This window comes from Myxine glutinosa, chromosome 9 (genome assembly GCF_964187855.1).
Source record: "Myxine glutinosa chromosome 9, kmMyxGlut1.1, whole genome shotgun sequence".
Lineage (NCBI taxonomy): Eukaryota > Metazoa > Chordata > Myxini > Myxiniformes > Myxinidae > Myxine > Myxine glutinosa.
The window spans coordinates 96,117,194-96,134,331 of NC_136269.1; the positions used below are offsets into that span (position 1 = coordinate 96,117,194).

Below are 17,138 nucleotides of genomic sequence, written 5' to 3' on the forward strand. Positions count from 1 at the left end.
GTTAATGGTGCTCTTCCTTTTTGTTTTTTTGTACAACAAGTTCTTCATTCATAGGTTCTTCAGCACGGTTGACGTCAAGAAGTGCCATCTCACCGGGTTCCAAAAACACCGAAGTGATAGAAGGCACAGCTGGGGCATCAGGAAGCACGGAGGAGGCATCGGGAAGCACGGTCGGGGCGCCGGGGAAGCACGGTCGGGTCGTCGGGGGAGCACGGTCGGGTCATCGGGGGAGCACGGTCGGGGCGCCGGGGAAGCACGGTCGGGGCGCCGTGGAAGCACGGTCGGGGCGCCGGGGAAGCACGGTCGGTGCGCCGGGGAAGCAAGGTCGGGACGTGAGGAAGCCCGGTCGGGGAGTGCGGAAGCACGGTCGGGTCGTGGGGTAGCACGGTCGGGGCGTGAGGAAGCATGGTCGGGCCGTGCGGAAGCACGGTCGGGGCGTTTTCTTTTCTTTTTTCAAAGCCTGCATCAGTGTGTACAAATTTGCCGCACTTCGTGCAAGAGGCTTTGGAACAAAACATTTTGACGTGTCCGAAGGCTCCACAAAGGAAGCACGTTAAGGTACCTGACGAAGCGTACATTTGGTACTCGTGGTTGTCTACCGATATTTTAAAGGTTATGTTTAAACCTGTTTCGTTGCCGCGATCCGGAAGCACCATGTGTACCTGTCTGCGACAACTCATCACGTGCTACACACGATCACCACGGCACCCGAGAGGAATCATCAAGATTCTTGAAACAACCGTTCCGTACCGGGACAGAACAACCATTAGCTTATCATGAGAAACAAGCGTTACGCCTAGGTCCCCCGTCGGTGAAGTGATGTGAGTTGACAATGTGGAAGACGCAGAAAACATGCTATGATATGATATTTCGCTCACAAGGTTCAGACATACATGGAGGTGGCCATCTTGGATTTTGACGTGATGACCCAATTTTCAATAGCGTTCTTCCTTATGCCTAGATACACCCACACACCAGATTAGAAGTTGGTACTTCGCTTATTTTTCAAGATATTCCACTCACAAGGTTGAGACATATATATGGTGGCGGCCATCTTGGATTTTGACGCGGCACCCTAATTTTCAATAGCGTTCTTCCTTATGCCGAGATACACCCACACACCAGATTAGAAGTTGGTACTTCGCTTATTTTTCAAGATATTCATCTCACAAGGTTCAGACATACATGGCGGCGGCCATCTTAGATTTTGACGTGGCGACCCAATTTTAAACAACTTTCTTCCTTGTGCCTAGATACACCCACACACCAGATTAGAAGTTGGTACTTGGCTTATCTTTCGAGATATTTCGCTCACAAGTTTCAGACATATATATATGGTGGCGGCCATCTTGGATTTTGACGTGGCGACCCAATTTTCAATAGCGTTCTTCCGTATGCCGAGATACACCCACACACCAAATTAGAACTTGGTACTTCGCTTATTTTTCAAGATATCCATCTCACAAGGTTCAGACATACATGGCGGTGGCCATCTTGGATTTCGACGTGGCGACACAATTTTCAATAGCGTTCTTCCTGATGCCTAGATACACCCACACACCATATTAGAAGTTGGTACTTCACTTATTTTCCAAGATATTCATCTCACAAGGTTCAGACATACATGGCATCAGACATACATGGCGGCGGCCATCTTGGATTTTGACGTGGGTTGCACCCACACACCAAATTCGAATGCGGTCCTTCGCTTATGCCCGCACGCACGCCCGCACACAAACGCGCACGCCCGCACGCACACACGGACGGACGGACGGACACACAGACGGAGGGGAAAACCATAGTCCCCCTTTTGCTTCGCTGTGCGATGGGGGACAATAAATGGAGCGACATTCGAAATAATTATTTTCATCGCCGGTGTGTCCATCGGGGATACCGTGATGAAATGCCCACCTTTCAATGATAGACCAGCACAAACAACATCGTGTACGAAACTTTAGTCCGACACAAACACAACAAACTTCTGGTTCATCCGCGACGCAGCACGGACATTTTGATCGCGGATAATGTCTCCTGCAGTGAGGATAATGTCCTTGGTAGGAACACCTTCAGGCGGAATACACACAAAGGCGTGTTTTCTTGTTCGAGTTTCAAAAACTTCCTGCCGCACGCGAACATTCGCCATAACGGCGATGTCGCACCTTTCCACCTTAACCAGGTGGAAAGGACACAAATTAGGCAAGAAAAAGAGCAATCAGAGATTGCAAACCCTCACCAGGATGCATTTTCAGTTGTTTTTAAGGCTGTGTAAAAACAAATATGGCGGCCGAACCACGTGATCGATGACGTCATTATTTTTTTTCTAAACTAATTTATTGCTAGATTATGCTCAATAAATTTCATCTTCATCGGATGAAGTTTTGTACTTGTCGAATTAAGACGTCATAATGGAGGCACCTATGACATCATCATTAACATATTTTATTCCTCATGGAGAGTTCTTTACAATGAGCCATGTCTCAATCTTTTCTATTCAGCGCTTTCAGAGATATAGAGGTGCAACGTTTTTCGGTTTTTCCAAGATGGCAGGCCGAAACACGTGACCGATGACGTCATCATTAATTTTTTTTCTCCACCAGTTCATGCTGACATGACGCTCAAGAAATTTCATCTTGATTGGATGAAGTTTGGTACTTGTCGAATTATGACGTTATAATGGAGGCACCTATCACATCATCATTAACATATTTTATTCCCCATGGAGAGTTCTTTTACAATGAGCCATGTCTCAATTTTTTCAAGTCAGCGCTTTCGGAGATATAGAGGTGCAAAGTTTTACGGTTTTTCCAGGATGGCGGCCTAAACACGTGACCTATGACATCATAATTATCATAAAAAAATTCTGCAGGTGAAGTTGCACACCTATGGTGAAAATTTCCAGTCAATCGGACCAACGGTTACAGAGAAAATCAATTTATTCTGTACGGACAAACAGACAGACAGACAAACAAACAGACAAACAAACGGACTCAAATGCAATACCCTCTTCTCTGGCGAGGGTAAAAAGACCTAAATAAAATAGTAAATAATAAAGTGCTTTACAAGCGAGTAAGGTTTAAAACGGAGCAGGTAAACTGCACCAAACGGGCATGCTCTTACCTTTGGGCTCTTCTCTCTCACACTCTTTCTGTCTCAAGGGAGGGAAATGAGGGACAGGCGGCAACGAAAAGGAGGCTAAACAGACACGACAAAGGCACAATGGAAAAAGGAGGGGGGGGGGGGAGGGAGAGGAAAAGACCAAAACGAGCACGGAGCTACAACACCCGAACACGAGTACACGCCATCTTGCCACGCCCAACACACACAAACGAGAGAGAGAAAGAGACAGAGAGAGACAGAGAGAGAGACAGACAGAGAGAGAGACAGACAGAGAGAGAGACAGACAGAGAGAGAGACAGACAGAGAGAGAGAGAGAGACAGACAGAGAGAGAGAGACAGACAGAGAGAGAGAGAGACCGAGACAGAGACAGAGAGAGACAGAGACAGAGACAGAGAGAGACAGAGACAGAGACAGAGACAGAGAGAGACAGAGAGAGACAGAGACAGAGACAGAGAGAGACAGAGACAGAGAGAGACAGAGACAGAGAGAGACAGAGACAGAGAGAGACAGAGACAGAGACAGAGAGAGACAGAGACAGAGAGAGACAGAGACAGAGAGAGACAGAGACAGAGACAGAGAGAGACAGAGAGAGACAGAGACAGAGAGAGACAGAGACAGACAGAGACAGAGAGAGACAGAGACAGAGAGAGACAGAGACAGAGAGAGACAGAGAGAGACAGAGACAGAGAGAGACAGAGACAGAGAGAGACAGAGACAGAGACAGAGAGAGACAGAGACAGAGACAGAGAGAGACAGAGACAGAGACAGAGAGAGACACAGAGACAGAGACAGAGAGAGACAGAGAGAGACAGAGACAGAGACAGAGACAGAGAGAGAGAGACAGAGAGAGACACAGAGACAGAGACAGAGAGACACAGAGACAGAGACAGAGAGAGACACAGAGACAGAGACAGAGAGAGACACAGAGACAGAGACAGAGAGAGACACAGAGACAGAGAGACACAGAGACAGAGACAGAGAGAGACACAGAGACAGAGACAGAGAGAGACACAGAGACAGAGACAGAGAGAGAGACACAGAGACAGAGACAGAGAGAGACACAGAGACAGAGACAGAGAGAGACACAGAGACAGAGACAGAGAGAGACACAGAGACAGAGAGAGACACAGAGACAGAGACAGAGAGAGACACAGAGACAGAGAGAGACACGGAGACGGAGACGGAGAGAGACACGGAGACGGAGACGGAGAGAGACACGGAGACGGAGACGGAGAGAGACACGGAGACGGAGACAGAGACGGAGAGAGAGAGAGAGAGAGAGAGAGAGAGAGAGCGAGAGAGAGAGCGAGAGAGAGAGAGAGAGAGAGAGAGAGAGAGAGGGAGAGACTTGACTTTTACATCCTTTTATTACAAAAATATCAAAAAGTATATTTTGTAAAAGTATAAATAAAACCATTTCACAAATCAAATGTAAAAAACAAGCAAAACCATTTTAAAGGGAACATTTACATGAAGACCATTAATACATCAAGAAAAGAAAAGAAAATAATAGTGTTTTGTTCCTCACAAAAATTCATATTATGTTCGAGGAGTGATCAATCTGTGATCAACACACCATTTTGCACAGAGCAAAGCGCATTATTCAATGCCCATATGCTTTTAAAGATCAGTACTTTATCCATAGATGTATAGAAACAAAATTCCATTTTAATACGGGCAAATACAAGTCCTTTAAAACGGGCCGGGAGGTTATCTGCACATCTTAAAGGATTTTCAATTTGCATTTTTCTCGTGCGATATATTGATTTCTTTGCCATGGCAACGAGAAAGTTCGCTAGAACCACTTCTATTGGGTGTGTGTTAGAGACAAAGCCAAAAATAAAAGAATTCAAGGTAAAGTTTAAAGAAAGCTTTGTGCACATTTCATGAAGCAAAACAAATAAAGGAATCAAGCTTGCACATTCAATATAAGCATGTGACACGGTCTCAAGAGCACCACAGAAGGGACAATGGTCAGATAATATTTCAGGAGAAAAAACATGTAAGAGCTTATTAATGGGTAATATCCAATGTGCCAACCTCCACGACAGGTCGGCAGATTTTTTTGGGAATAAGTACATGATAATAGGCTTTCCAGTTAGGTTGGAATGGGTATTCTGTCGGCAAGCAATTGTGCCACTTCCTCAACTGCCACGTTCCGAAGGAGGGCCGGATTGCTTTGACGCAGGCCTGGTATATAACAGGATTTTCTAGCCCTGCAGATCCAAAACGTATTTTTGGTAAATATTTTATTATTGTACCAGAATTCATTACAGTGGGGGTGAGTTCTAAATTTGGGAAACAGAGGCTTGGTTCACAAACAATTGGGCCATCACCAGTGCGAGCAGATTGCTCCCAGTGCACCTTAACTCTGCGGTATACGTTAAGTATTTCACATAGTACAGCAGATATTATGCGGTTAGACCACATGCCAACTTTATTCGCAAGTGCTGCAGCACTTAACCATCTCTTGCTGTCAATCATTAGATCAGCAACGCTGTGGACACCATTCTGAACAAAATAATCAACAAAGGAGCGTTCCGTTCTTATTCTTTTGAAAAGAGAGTTGTAGAAAAGAGGCTCATTGAAAAACATAAACATCTCTTTGGTGTAGGAAACATAATCACGGTCGACCATGAAAACACGCCAAGCATTTAAAATTATATTGTAAAATGGTGGAAGCAAGGACAGATCAATACATTTCATGTTCATTAGGAATAGACCAGATGAATAGTCCAGCATGCCGGCTTGACAGAGGAGGAGGAGAGCAGTGGACCTCCAGGCTAGGTCTGATGGACCATAGAGAAGCCGCCAGATTGAGGCGATGCCAAAGGCCATTGCCTTGCATACGATGTCCACAAGACCATGCCCACCTTCCTCTAAGGGAAGATTCAAGATCTCTGGACGAAGCCAATGTTTTCCACTCCAGAAGAAGTTTATTATTGTCTTCTGTATATTCAGCAGAAAGTGTTCAGGTGGAATGGCTTTGATTCTGTGCCACAGTATAGATGCTGCTAGATTGTTGATGACCAGGACTCGTCCCCGGTATGAAAGCAAAGCCAGCAACCCTTTCCATTTCCGCAGCTTTTGTTCGAGAGAGTCAGCGAGACCCTCCCAATTTTTCGCTTGTGTTGCTGCATCACCGATGAAAACACCAAGGTACTTCATTCCGTTGAGAGAGCAGGTGAGGTGTTTCGGAAGGACAGGCATAGGCAGCTGGCATGGGCCCATCCACATTGCCTGGCACTTGTTCCAGTTTACCAAAGCTGAAGAAGCTAAACCATAACAGTCCAAGCAGTCCACCAGTTTCTTGATCTCATCGCTATTATGTACGATGACACAAATATCGTCAGCATATGCAGAGACTTTCACAGGTCTTGTGAGCAAATTTCTGCATCCGGTTAAGATGCTGCGGACTTTGATTAAAAGAGGCTCAATGGTTAAAACAGTACAGAATACCAGATAAAGGACATCCCTGACGGATACCCCTCCCAACCTTTACAGGTGAAGTCAGTTCAGAGTTTACTCTGAGTATTTAGTAGATGCCATTATAGAGCAGTTTTACCATGGAGAGGAAAGGAGGACCAAGTCCAAAACACTCTAGGACCTTGAAAAGATATACATGACTTACACGGTCAAAAGCTTTCTCTTGGTCAAGCACAATCAAACCAAGATTGTCATTTTTTTTATTTCACACACATCCCAAAGATCTCTTAATAAAAAAATGTTATCGCGTATTTGTCGGTTAGGGATACAAAAAGACTGATCACTTTGAATCAACGACTCTAGAAGTGGGGCGATGCGTCGAGCTAGAACTTTAGAAAATATTTTATAATCTGAAGTTAGAAGAGAGATTGGACGCCAATTATCAATGAGCTGAGGGTCTACTTTCTTAGGTAATAAACTAATTACTGCTCTTCGGCAGCTCATCGGCAAGTCACCACAACGTAATGAACTATTAAAGACCTCCAATAGTTCTGGGCCTAATAAGGGCCAAAAGGATTTATAAAACTCTTTTGGGAGGCCGTCCAATCCAGGAGATTTACCCGTAGGTAAAGAAGCAAGGGAAAGTGTAAGCTCTTCCAAGGAAGAGCTCTTCCAAGGAAAGTAAGGAGCCAAGCTGATCCCTTTGAGCAGCACTTAGCATAGGTAGGTCAGATGTGGAATAACTTATTGAGCCATCGTCAACATCATTTGCCATAAACAAGCCTGAAAAGAAATTATAAACCTCCCTCTTTATATGTGACGTCACAGTGTTACCAGTTGAGAGCTTTAAGGTTTCAATTTGCCTTTGATTGGTAGTCTTTTTATCAAAATGGAAAAAAAATTTGGTCGGTGCATCTAAATTATATAGCTGATCCATCCGTAGACGGACCATTGTACCTTTTGCTTGGTATTCGACTAGGTTGTTTAGTAGAGTCTTCTTTTCTATAAGCAAATGATTAATTTGTTATATTGGGGCTATTTGCCACATCAGTTTGCAACTTCATTATTTCCTTTTCTAGTGTGAACCTCTCCCTTTTTACACTAAAAGAAGAGAAATAGTTAAACTGTTGGCAAAAGACAGCGATCTGTGCCTTCGCGTCGTCCCACCATAATATCGGGTTATAAAAATTATTCCTTCTTTCTTTGAGGCTAAACAAAAACACTTTGAAAGCTTCACAAAAAGCAGCATTTTCCAGCAACATGACATTGAACTTCCAATATGGACTGCCATGTTGCTGCAGAGCAAGCTTAAAGGACAAAGTTACAGCCAGGTGATCAGAGAAAAGAGAAGGCACGATATCAGATTTCAATATCTTGTCAAGCATTACAGTATTGACATAAATTCTGTCTAACCTGGCTAGAGTGTGTATCTGAGACGTACATCTAGACCAAGTAAACTGCCGCTGCATAGGGTGTTGAATACGCCAGACATCTATTAATCCCGTCGTCTTGATGATTTTCTCCAAGGGTTTGGCAGATCTAGGATGTGGCGCCGCACTGTTTCTATCTAATGCAGGGTCACGAGTGCAGTTGAAGTCGCCACTCATTATAAAAGAGCAATTTAAGTCAATTGTACTCGGAAAATCCTCTAGCTTTAGAAAGAAGTTGTGCCTTTCAGCATTCTTACAGGGAGCATATATGTTTACAAAAACAAAGATTTGATTATTGGCAGTGAATTGAAGACAAGCCAGATGCCCGGGAATTATTTCATTATATTTAACTTGTGAGATTGTTAATGAGGAGGAGACAATTGATATCACTGAAGAACCACTGGCCCTTCATTAGCCTTCTCCACTGGGCTTGGCCATTCAGATCTCCATGCCTTTCTTGCAGTAACAAGACATCCAGGTGCAAACGCCGGGTCAGATCTTTTACCTAAACTTTGCGTTCTAAACTAACACCACCGTTAATGTTTAGACTGCCAAAACTAACACTCATTCTTTCAGAAAAAGAAAGAAGATAAATAACTAAATGGATCGATCAAAAAACCCATAGGGACCTCATTTCCGAAGCTCCTGCCGAGCTTTCTGGATCATTTTTCTTAGCCGATGCTTCTGAGCATCAGTGAAATTTGGAGTGTCAGGGCTACGCACAATTTCCTTCAATTTAAAAATCAACACCTGAAGATCGGGGAAATGATCTTTCAGTTCAATGTTCCTTTTCCGATAGGAATCTCTCAAAAAGTCCCGAAGCTCGTCATCCGAAGGGCTATTTACAGCCTTTAGAATCTGGGACGACTCCTCTTGACCCTCACCATCAGATTCCTCATTTGGGGAATCAATTGGTGTTTCAGCTTCCTGGCGCACATCACATGATTGCTCAGTTTCAATAAAAGAAACTTCTTCAGGAACGTTTTGTGCCGGAATCACATTTGAATCTTCTTCGGGATGTGAGGTGGGGGACTCCAAGCATGTTTGTGACATGACCACGATGCTCGGTTCATGGATGTCACTCTCCTTCAGTGGATTTAAATTATCCTCTTTTATTCTCTCTGTCCCTGGTGTTGGGTCCAGAGTCCCTGGTGTTGGGCTAGCGGCTAGGGTGCCAGCTTAGGATCCAAGGATCCTGGGTTTGAATCCCGGTCGATCGCTGAATTAACGCCAGGGGGGTTGACTCAGCCTGTCATCCTTCCGAGGTTGGCAAATTGAGTACCAGTACACTGGTAATTCCCTGTTTATCGTAAAAAGGCGACAAACAGGGTTGGCGGCAGGAAGGGCATCCGGCCGTAAAACATTGCTTCAAAAAAAGGGGACCAGAAAACAACAACAACCACGGTCCCCGAAAAGGCCAACCCCCGCTTTGCGGGGGAAAATGGCCTCTAAGCGGTGGTTTTATTCTCTCTGTGCCCTTATTTTCCTCATTTATTCCTTTTTTAGGGAGAGATTTTAAGTGCTTTTCCTCCTCTTGCGATTGACAGGAGGAAGCTGCCCAATGAACATCCTCGTGTGAGATGACACTGTCTGAGGGATCAGGAACACTCACGGGATTGGAAAATTAGAATCCACTTTTTCCTTGATAATGTTTGTACTAGTGGAGGTATCCTTTTCCTTTAATAAGGCAAACCTGTTATCACATTGAATTCCAGCGATGGAGTTTCCACTGATTTGCCTTTTCCCAGAAGGTGACGCACTTCTTACAGCCAATTTAGGTTTTTTAACTTTGGAAACGGTAACAAACCCCTCATTTGCGCTGTCCATTGGTTCAACGGGAGGGGGCGTGTCCACTTGTTTACCTGGTTTATCCTGCACATTTGTCGAGCAGGAAACGTCAACATTAATCTGTGAGTCATTGTTTCCCGTTTCAACCATGTTTGGCTGTTCCTTCTGATGGCGGCAAAACCGTTTCATGTGTCCCACTGCACCACAACCAAAGCACTTTAGAGTGTCGGTGGTGATATATACTTGGTAATCGCGACCATTTGTAGTGCATTTTAAGGCAACATTCAAGGAGGGATATTCCTTTTTGAGAACCATAAAAACCTGTCGACGGAAACTCATCACGTGACTGACACGTTCATCCTTGCAGCCCAAAGGGAGCATTATTAATGGGGACACACATTGACCATATCGCTGCAGTGCTGCAAGGATTGTATCGGTATTGAGGAATGGTGGTACGTTTGAAATAACCACTTTCTGAGCAGGAGTATCCAAGGGATAAACCATAACAAAGTGTCCGGAGTCGAGGGACAATCCTTGTTGTACGATGAGAGCAACGTGCTCCACATCGGACACAAACACGATAACCCGCTTGTTCATACGCGATGCGGCACGTACCTTATCAAACCCGATCATGTTCCCGATCGCGAGAACAATGGCTTCTGCTGAAACACCCTCGGGTGGAGAACACGCAATGCCATGCTCACGTGATAATTGCTCAAACGCTGCATATCGCTGCGAATGAGCCGCCACCATGTTTGAACACACGAGGCTCGACCTCGTCCTCCCAGCTCGGGAAGAGGAGGTTAGTAATGCACGCCGACTTTCCCAGCTTAGGGAAAGCGAGCGTTAAAAAAACAAACTAAGGAAATATAAGCGAGAAAAAAAGGTTTGAAGTGAAGAAAATAAGTCGGGGAAAAAAACAACAGGGAACCACCCAAAAACGACGATTAACTTAACCTGCACGATAAGTGTGCTCTATGGCTCTCTCTCTCGTCTCAACATAGAAGGGGAAACACAGGGAAGCTTTACAAATAGAAACAAGGACACGAAGGGGGGAATTGGGGGGGTGGGGGGGCGGGAGGACAAACAGCCAAAACAGAGCACTCACGACACGAAGCGAGAAGCCGCCATGACACCACACCCAACGCACCAGCCAGCAGATGGTGAGATGGCGAGATGGCGAGATGGCGAGAGAGAGAGAGAGAGAGAGAGAGAGAGAGAGAGAGACAGAGAGACAGAGAGAGAGACAGAGAGACAGACAGAGAGACAGAGAGACAGAGAGGCAGAGAGAGAGAGAGAGAGAGAGAGAGAGAGAGAGAGAGAGAGAAGAGAGAGAGAGAGAGAGAGAAGAGAGAGAGAGAGAGAGAGAGGAGAGAGAGAGGAGACAGAGAGAGAGGAGACAGAGAGACAGAGACAGAGACAGAGACAGAGACAGAGACAGAGAGAGAGAGAGAGAGAGAGAGAGAGAGAGACATAGAAAGAGAGATAGAGACAGAGACAGAGACAGAGACAGAGAGACTTAGAGACAGAGAGAAAAGACAAAAGTATAAGAGAGACATCAGATGCTTCTAACTCTAGTTATACAGCTTTCATTCCTCTTTTCTCCCACCTCTGGAACAAACTCCCACTCCTCCCTCCAGGTCTTCAAAATAGCTGTTCACCACCATCTCTTGTCTTCCCCCATCCAAAACCTTGATCCTTTCTACCCCCGTTGATCCACCCTAAATCCACCTCCTTCAAAATCTGTTTTCTTTCCTGAAATCCCCTATAGTGTTCATCTTGTTTATCCCATGCACCCCACCCCAGCCCTCTCCCTTCCACAGATCTCCCAATGCCCCTGTTATCTGCTGTTGTTGTGTCAAGGGTCACCCCCCAAACAGGAATGATCACCTGACAAACTTGTCAGGTAACACTCAGCAGCGTCAGAACATTCACAGGAAAATTTATTAAAATAAGACATGTACATGGAAGATGAGCTGGCATGTAAGCAAGTAACACTCAGCTTATCCAACACAGCTCTCTCAAACTAAGCTTGCCAGCATCTTATATAGTATGCTCAAAGGCTGTGAAAGAAACCAGATAAGGCACCTGGCTTTTCGGTCAGGAGAAAACTATGTCCCTTACCCATGCACCCTTCTGGAAGGCCAAGAGATAATGCAATAACAGGAGTTGTTTACCGAGGTCAGGCAAAGGACAGGTATCACAGCTGCCCTTTGTTTTATCACTTTTCCCAGATGTCCCATCAGTTCCCTAGCAATGGACGGACCACTGCTGCCCGGTTTTATTACTTTTCTCAGGTTATATGAAATCCCTGACAGTTGTGCTTTCCTCTCTCCCCCTCTTGTCTGTCTCCCGCTCCTTTTATTATATGTTCTATGTGTTAGCTCTTACACGAGCCTCAACTTGGTATACAAAAAAAATAATAATAATAATAATTTTTAAAAAAAGAACAGACTTTTGTCAAAGCTATCGACGTCACGGCATTCTGGTGGGTGGCACTGAAAACCCAACCATCACATGATTGTTGGTGAACGGAATAAATGGAGGTCACAACAACGAATTGTTGTTATATGGCCATCCCATCACAGTCTTTGGTGGAGTAAATTGGTCGTTGTTAAAAAGGAACAATAGCAACAAAACAAAATGATCAATATCGCTGGTTGTGAGCACACTGACCTGCAAAGCCGTAGATTTTGAGTACACTGTTCCTTCATTCTCTCCGACCGAAACTACAAACGCGTCGACCGTCTTCAGTTCATAATCTCCCTTCTGTGGGCCAATCAGAAATGCACAAAATAACAAATGTCATCAGACTTCTCTCATTCTATTTTACACGTGAAGAACCCATCCTTCCAGATGGGTTAATTCCATCAGACCGACCAGTGTATTTTAGTGTGGCTTGTAATCCTTACTCCCCACCCCCTCCAACCCCCCTACCCAGCCCCTAACCTGCTCCCCCCCCAAACCCACTGGGAGCTATAACATACATATTTAGAAAGAGAGAATTGGGTGCTCTCCCCATGCTGAAACCCTGTGACCATTATTTTCTTAAAACTTGGAAAACATTCCCTTGCACAGCTCGCCCGCTCTTCGTGGACACCGTAGGGATCTCTAACGCCAACCAACGCATGCTGACAGATGGGACACCCGTTTAACGTCCATCAAGGTAAAGCACGTTGATGAATTCCCTGCCTGTGAAACACCGGGTCGACCGTTAAGAGCTGGGTCGGATTCAAATCCAGGCTAGACAGCTTAGAGGCGAGTGTGCATGCCACGAGCTAGGCCATCCATTCAGCCACAAATTTATAAACTGTACTTTGATTTGAATAAATGGCATTAAAACTAAGGAGAGGACGAATAATAAAAACCACAACAATCAAATATATTTAAATGATTTTAAAATAAAAATTTATACAAAGCAAAGTTCAGTTTTAAAGTAAACACCCTCATGTTGAGCAAGGTCACAACGAGTGAGACAGGGTTCCCCACACCTTGGAACGAGTGAGACAGAGTTCCCCACACCTTGGAACGAGTGAGACAGGGTTCCCCACACCTTGGAACGAGTGAGACAGGGTTCCCCACACCTTGGAACGAGTGAGACAGGGTTCCCCACACCTTGTAACGGGTGAGACAGGGTTCCCCACACCTTGGAACGAGTGAGACAGGGTTCCCCACACCTTGTAACAAGTGAGACAGGGTTCCCCACACCTTGGAACGAGTGAGACAGGGTTCCCCACACCTTGGAACGAGTGAGACAGGGTTCCCCACACCTTGTAACGAGTGAGACAGGGTTCCCCACACCTTGGAACGAGTGAGACAGGGTTCCCCACACCTTTGAACGAGTGAGACAGGGTTCCCCACAACTTGGAACGAGTGAGACAGGGTTCCCCATACCTTAGAACGAGTGAGACAGGGTTCCCCACACCTAGGAACGAGTGAGACACGAGACAGGGTTCCCCACACCTTGGAACGAGTGAGACAGGGTTCCCCATACCTTGGAACGAGTGAGACAGGGTTCCCCACAACTTGGAACGAGTGAGACAGGGTTCCCCACACCTTGGAACGAGTGAGACAGGGTTCCCCACACCTTGGAACGAGTGAGACAGGGTTCCCCACACCTTAGAACGAGTGAGACAGGGTTCCCCACACCTAGGAACGAGTGAAACACGAGACAGGGTTCCCCACACCTTGGAACGAGTGAGACAGGGTTCCCCACACCTTGGAACGAGTGAGACAGGGTTCCCCACACCTTGGAACGAGTGAGACAGGGTTCCCCACACCTTGGAACGAGTGAGACAGGGTTCCCCACACCTTGGAACGAGTGAGACAGGGTTCCCCACACCTTGTAACGAGTGAGACAGGGTTCCCCACACCTTGGAACGAGTGAGACAGGGTTCCCCACACCTTGGAACGAGTGAGACAGGGTTCCCCACACCTTTGAACGAGTGAGACAGGGTTCCCCACAACTTGGAACGAGTGAGACAGGGTTCCCCATACCTTATAACGAGTGAGACAGGGTTCCCCACACCTAGGAACGAGTGAGACACGAGACAGGGTTCCCCACACCTTGGAACGAGTGAGACAGGGTTCCCCACAACTTGGAACGAGTGAGACAGGGTTCCCCACACCTTGGAACGAGTGAGACAGGGTTCCCCACACCTTGGAACGAGTGAGACAGGGTTCCCCATACCTTGGAACGAGTGAGACAGGGTTCCCCACAACTTGGAACGAGTGAGACAGGGTTCCCCACACCTTGGAACGAGTGAGACAGGGTTCCCCACACCTTAGAACGAGTGAGACAGAGTTCCCCACACCTTGGAACGAGTGAGACAGGGTTCCCCACACCTAGGAACGAGTGAAACACGAGACAGGGTTCCCCACACCTTGGAACGAGTGAGACAGGGTTCCCCACACCTTGGAACGAGTGAGACAGGGTTCCCTACACCTTTGAACGAGTGAGACAGGGTTCCCCACACCTTTGAACGAGTGAGACAGGGTTCCCCACACCTTTGAACGAGTGAGACAGGGTTCCCCACACCTTGGAACGAGTGAGACAGGGTTCCCCACACTTTGGAACGAGTGAGACAGGGTTCCCCACACCTTTGAACGAGTGAGACAGGGTTCCCCACACCTTGGAACGAGTGAGACAGGGTTCCCCACACTTTGGAACGAGTGAGACAGGGTTCCCCACACCTTGGAACGAGTGAGACAGGGTTCCCCACAACTTGGAACGAGTGAGACAGGGTTCCCCACACCTTGGAACGAGTGAGACAGGGTTCCCCACACCTTGGAACGAGTGAGACAGGGTTTCCCACAACTTGGAACGAGTGAGACAGGGTTCCCCACACCTTGGAACGAGTGAGACAGGGTTCCCCACACCTTGGAACGAGTGAGACAGGGTTCCCCACACCTTGGAACGAGTGAGACAGGGTTCCCCATAACTTGGAACGAGTGAGACAGGGTTCCCCACACCTTGGAACGAGTGAGACAGGGTTCCCCACACCTTTGAACGAGTGAGACAGGGTTCCCCACACCTTGGAACGAGTGAGACAGGGTTCCCCACAACGTGGAACGAGTGAGACAGGGTTCCCCACACCTTGGAACGAGTGAGACAGGGTTCCCCACAACTTGGAACGAGTGAGACAGGGTTCCCCACACCTTTGAACGAGTGAGACAGGGTTCCCCACACCTTGGAACGAGTGAGACAGGGTTCCCCACACCTTGGAACGAGTGAGACAGGGTTCCCCACACCTTGGAACGAGTGAGACAGGGTTCCCCACACCTTTGAACGAGTGAGACAGGGTTCCCCACAACTTGGAACGAGTGAGACAGGGTTCCCCACACCTTTGAACGAGTGAGACAGGGTTCCCCACACCTTTGAACGAGTGAGACAGGGTTCCCCACATCTTTGAACGAGTGAGACAGGGTTCCCCACAACTTGGAACGAGTGAGACAGGGTTCCCCACACCTTTGAACGAGTGAGACAGGGTTCCCCACAACTTGAAAAGCACGTGTATCTCTCCCCCGTACACACTCATCGTTTCTACTTTATTGAGCTACCACCGGCACATGTACATATCAGTGTATTTGGGCAAACGAGGAAGAACAAATAATCAACACAGAACATTCAAGGGAGAAAGATGATCACACGCACTCAAAAACCTGAATCATTCAAACGAAATGTCGATTTGATTTGTTTGATTATTCAAAAACTCGTTCACTACAAGTACAACTACTTCCACCTTTGCTTCGCGAGTATGTACACAGCCTCTTTCATCATTTCTATAGCCTACAAAGAACATTTCGAATGAGCATTTTTTTTTTAAGAAACTCAAGATTATAGTCAACCAACCCAGAAGTACTCATTTTGATGGAAATAATAAGTCAAAGAGTAGAAAACGTAAGGATTAATTAAATAATTGTTCGATACGCCATTTGGCGGGAAATCGAACACGAGTCACTCGGTCCCGGTCTCCCGGAGTGTTTTAAAGCAACACACAAAGACGAAACAATAAATAAATCACCCCCAATTCGTGAAGAAATGTTTATGCTTTCACACATCTCTGCATAAATATTGCATCGAATAAAAGTGTTTCGGGCGACATTGAGAAAAGTTAAATTTAATTCTTCAAGCAATTAATTTAAGAAAGCCAAAGTGAAGAAGTCGGATATCAAGCATAAAAGCCCTTCAAAGTCATTACAAAATGCATTTATCTGACTGAAACTCACCTGCCAATTGTTGTACAAACGCCTCACGCGCCGGTAGAAAGCTTCTTTGTCCAAAGAAAGCGCCATGGCAGCTAATTCGACTGCGGAGAGTGATAGCGCGTAGCGCGACAAACCGGACACCTCAACAACTAGCTTTGTTTTTCGTTGTTTGGTTATCAAGATATGCGAATATTTAGATATCATCTCGGTCAAAATATTCTCGTCGCTACATTATAAACGATTTACATTATAAGTTATTGCAATTATAAACGGAAACCAGCCTGGCTAAAATATGTGATCTATACACCACAAACTATGAGCTTCTTTTGTATACAAAGTCCAAGAACAAGAACACATAACGGATGAGAACACAATATAATATAAAAAAGGAACAGTAAAGAGGGATGAAATAGACGGAGACGGTCTTATCGGAGCGTTGGAGAACTTTGGATTTGGAAGGCCCGTCATAAAGTTGATAAAACTTGTAGTACAAGGGTTTCCGGTTGACGCCACGCCGTACGAACACGTACGGTACGAACAACACCATATACACCATCCTCCTGAGGTTGGTCCAGATCGCTGCTAAACTCGGACAACCACATATCCTAGTAACAGCTGACTGTGCGATCTACAGCAAGGCTCAGCAGATCATGTGGAATAAGCCTGCA

The 17,138-nt window shown here is 46.1% G+C and overlaps 1 protein-coding gene across 2 annotated transcripts in view; it reads right to left on the minus strand.

The window, feature by feature from the left end:
* The window catches only part of LOC137435216 (FACT complex subunit SPT16), a 109,580-nt gene extending 92,714 nt beyond the window's left edge, over positions 1–16,866 (minus strand). The window contains exons 1-2 of one of the 2 annotated variants that reach the window (XM_068128798.2): positions 16,492–16,866; positions 12,439–12,531 (exon numbers count right to left, since the gene is read on the minus strand). In XM_068128798.2, the coding sequence (XP_067984899.2) occupies positions 12,439–12,531; positions 16,492–16,674 (276 nt within the window). In that variant the 5' untranslated portion in view covers positions 16,675–16,866. The remainder of the gene's footprint in view (positions 1–12,438; positions 12,532–16,491) is intronic. The other variant, XM_068128797.2, reaches the window with a different exon arrangement.
* Positions 16,867–17,138: the final 272 nt, after the last annotated feature.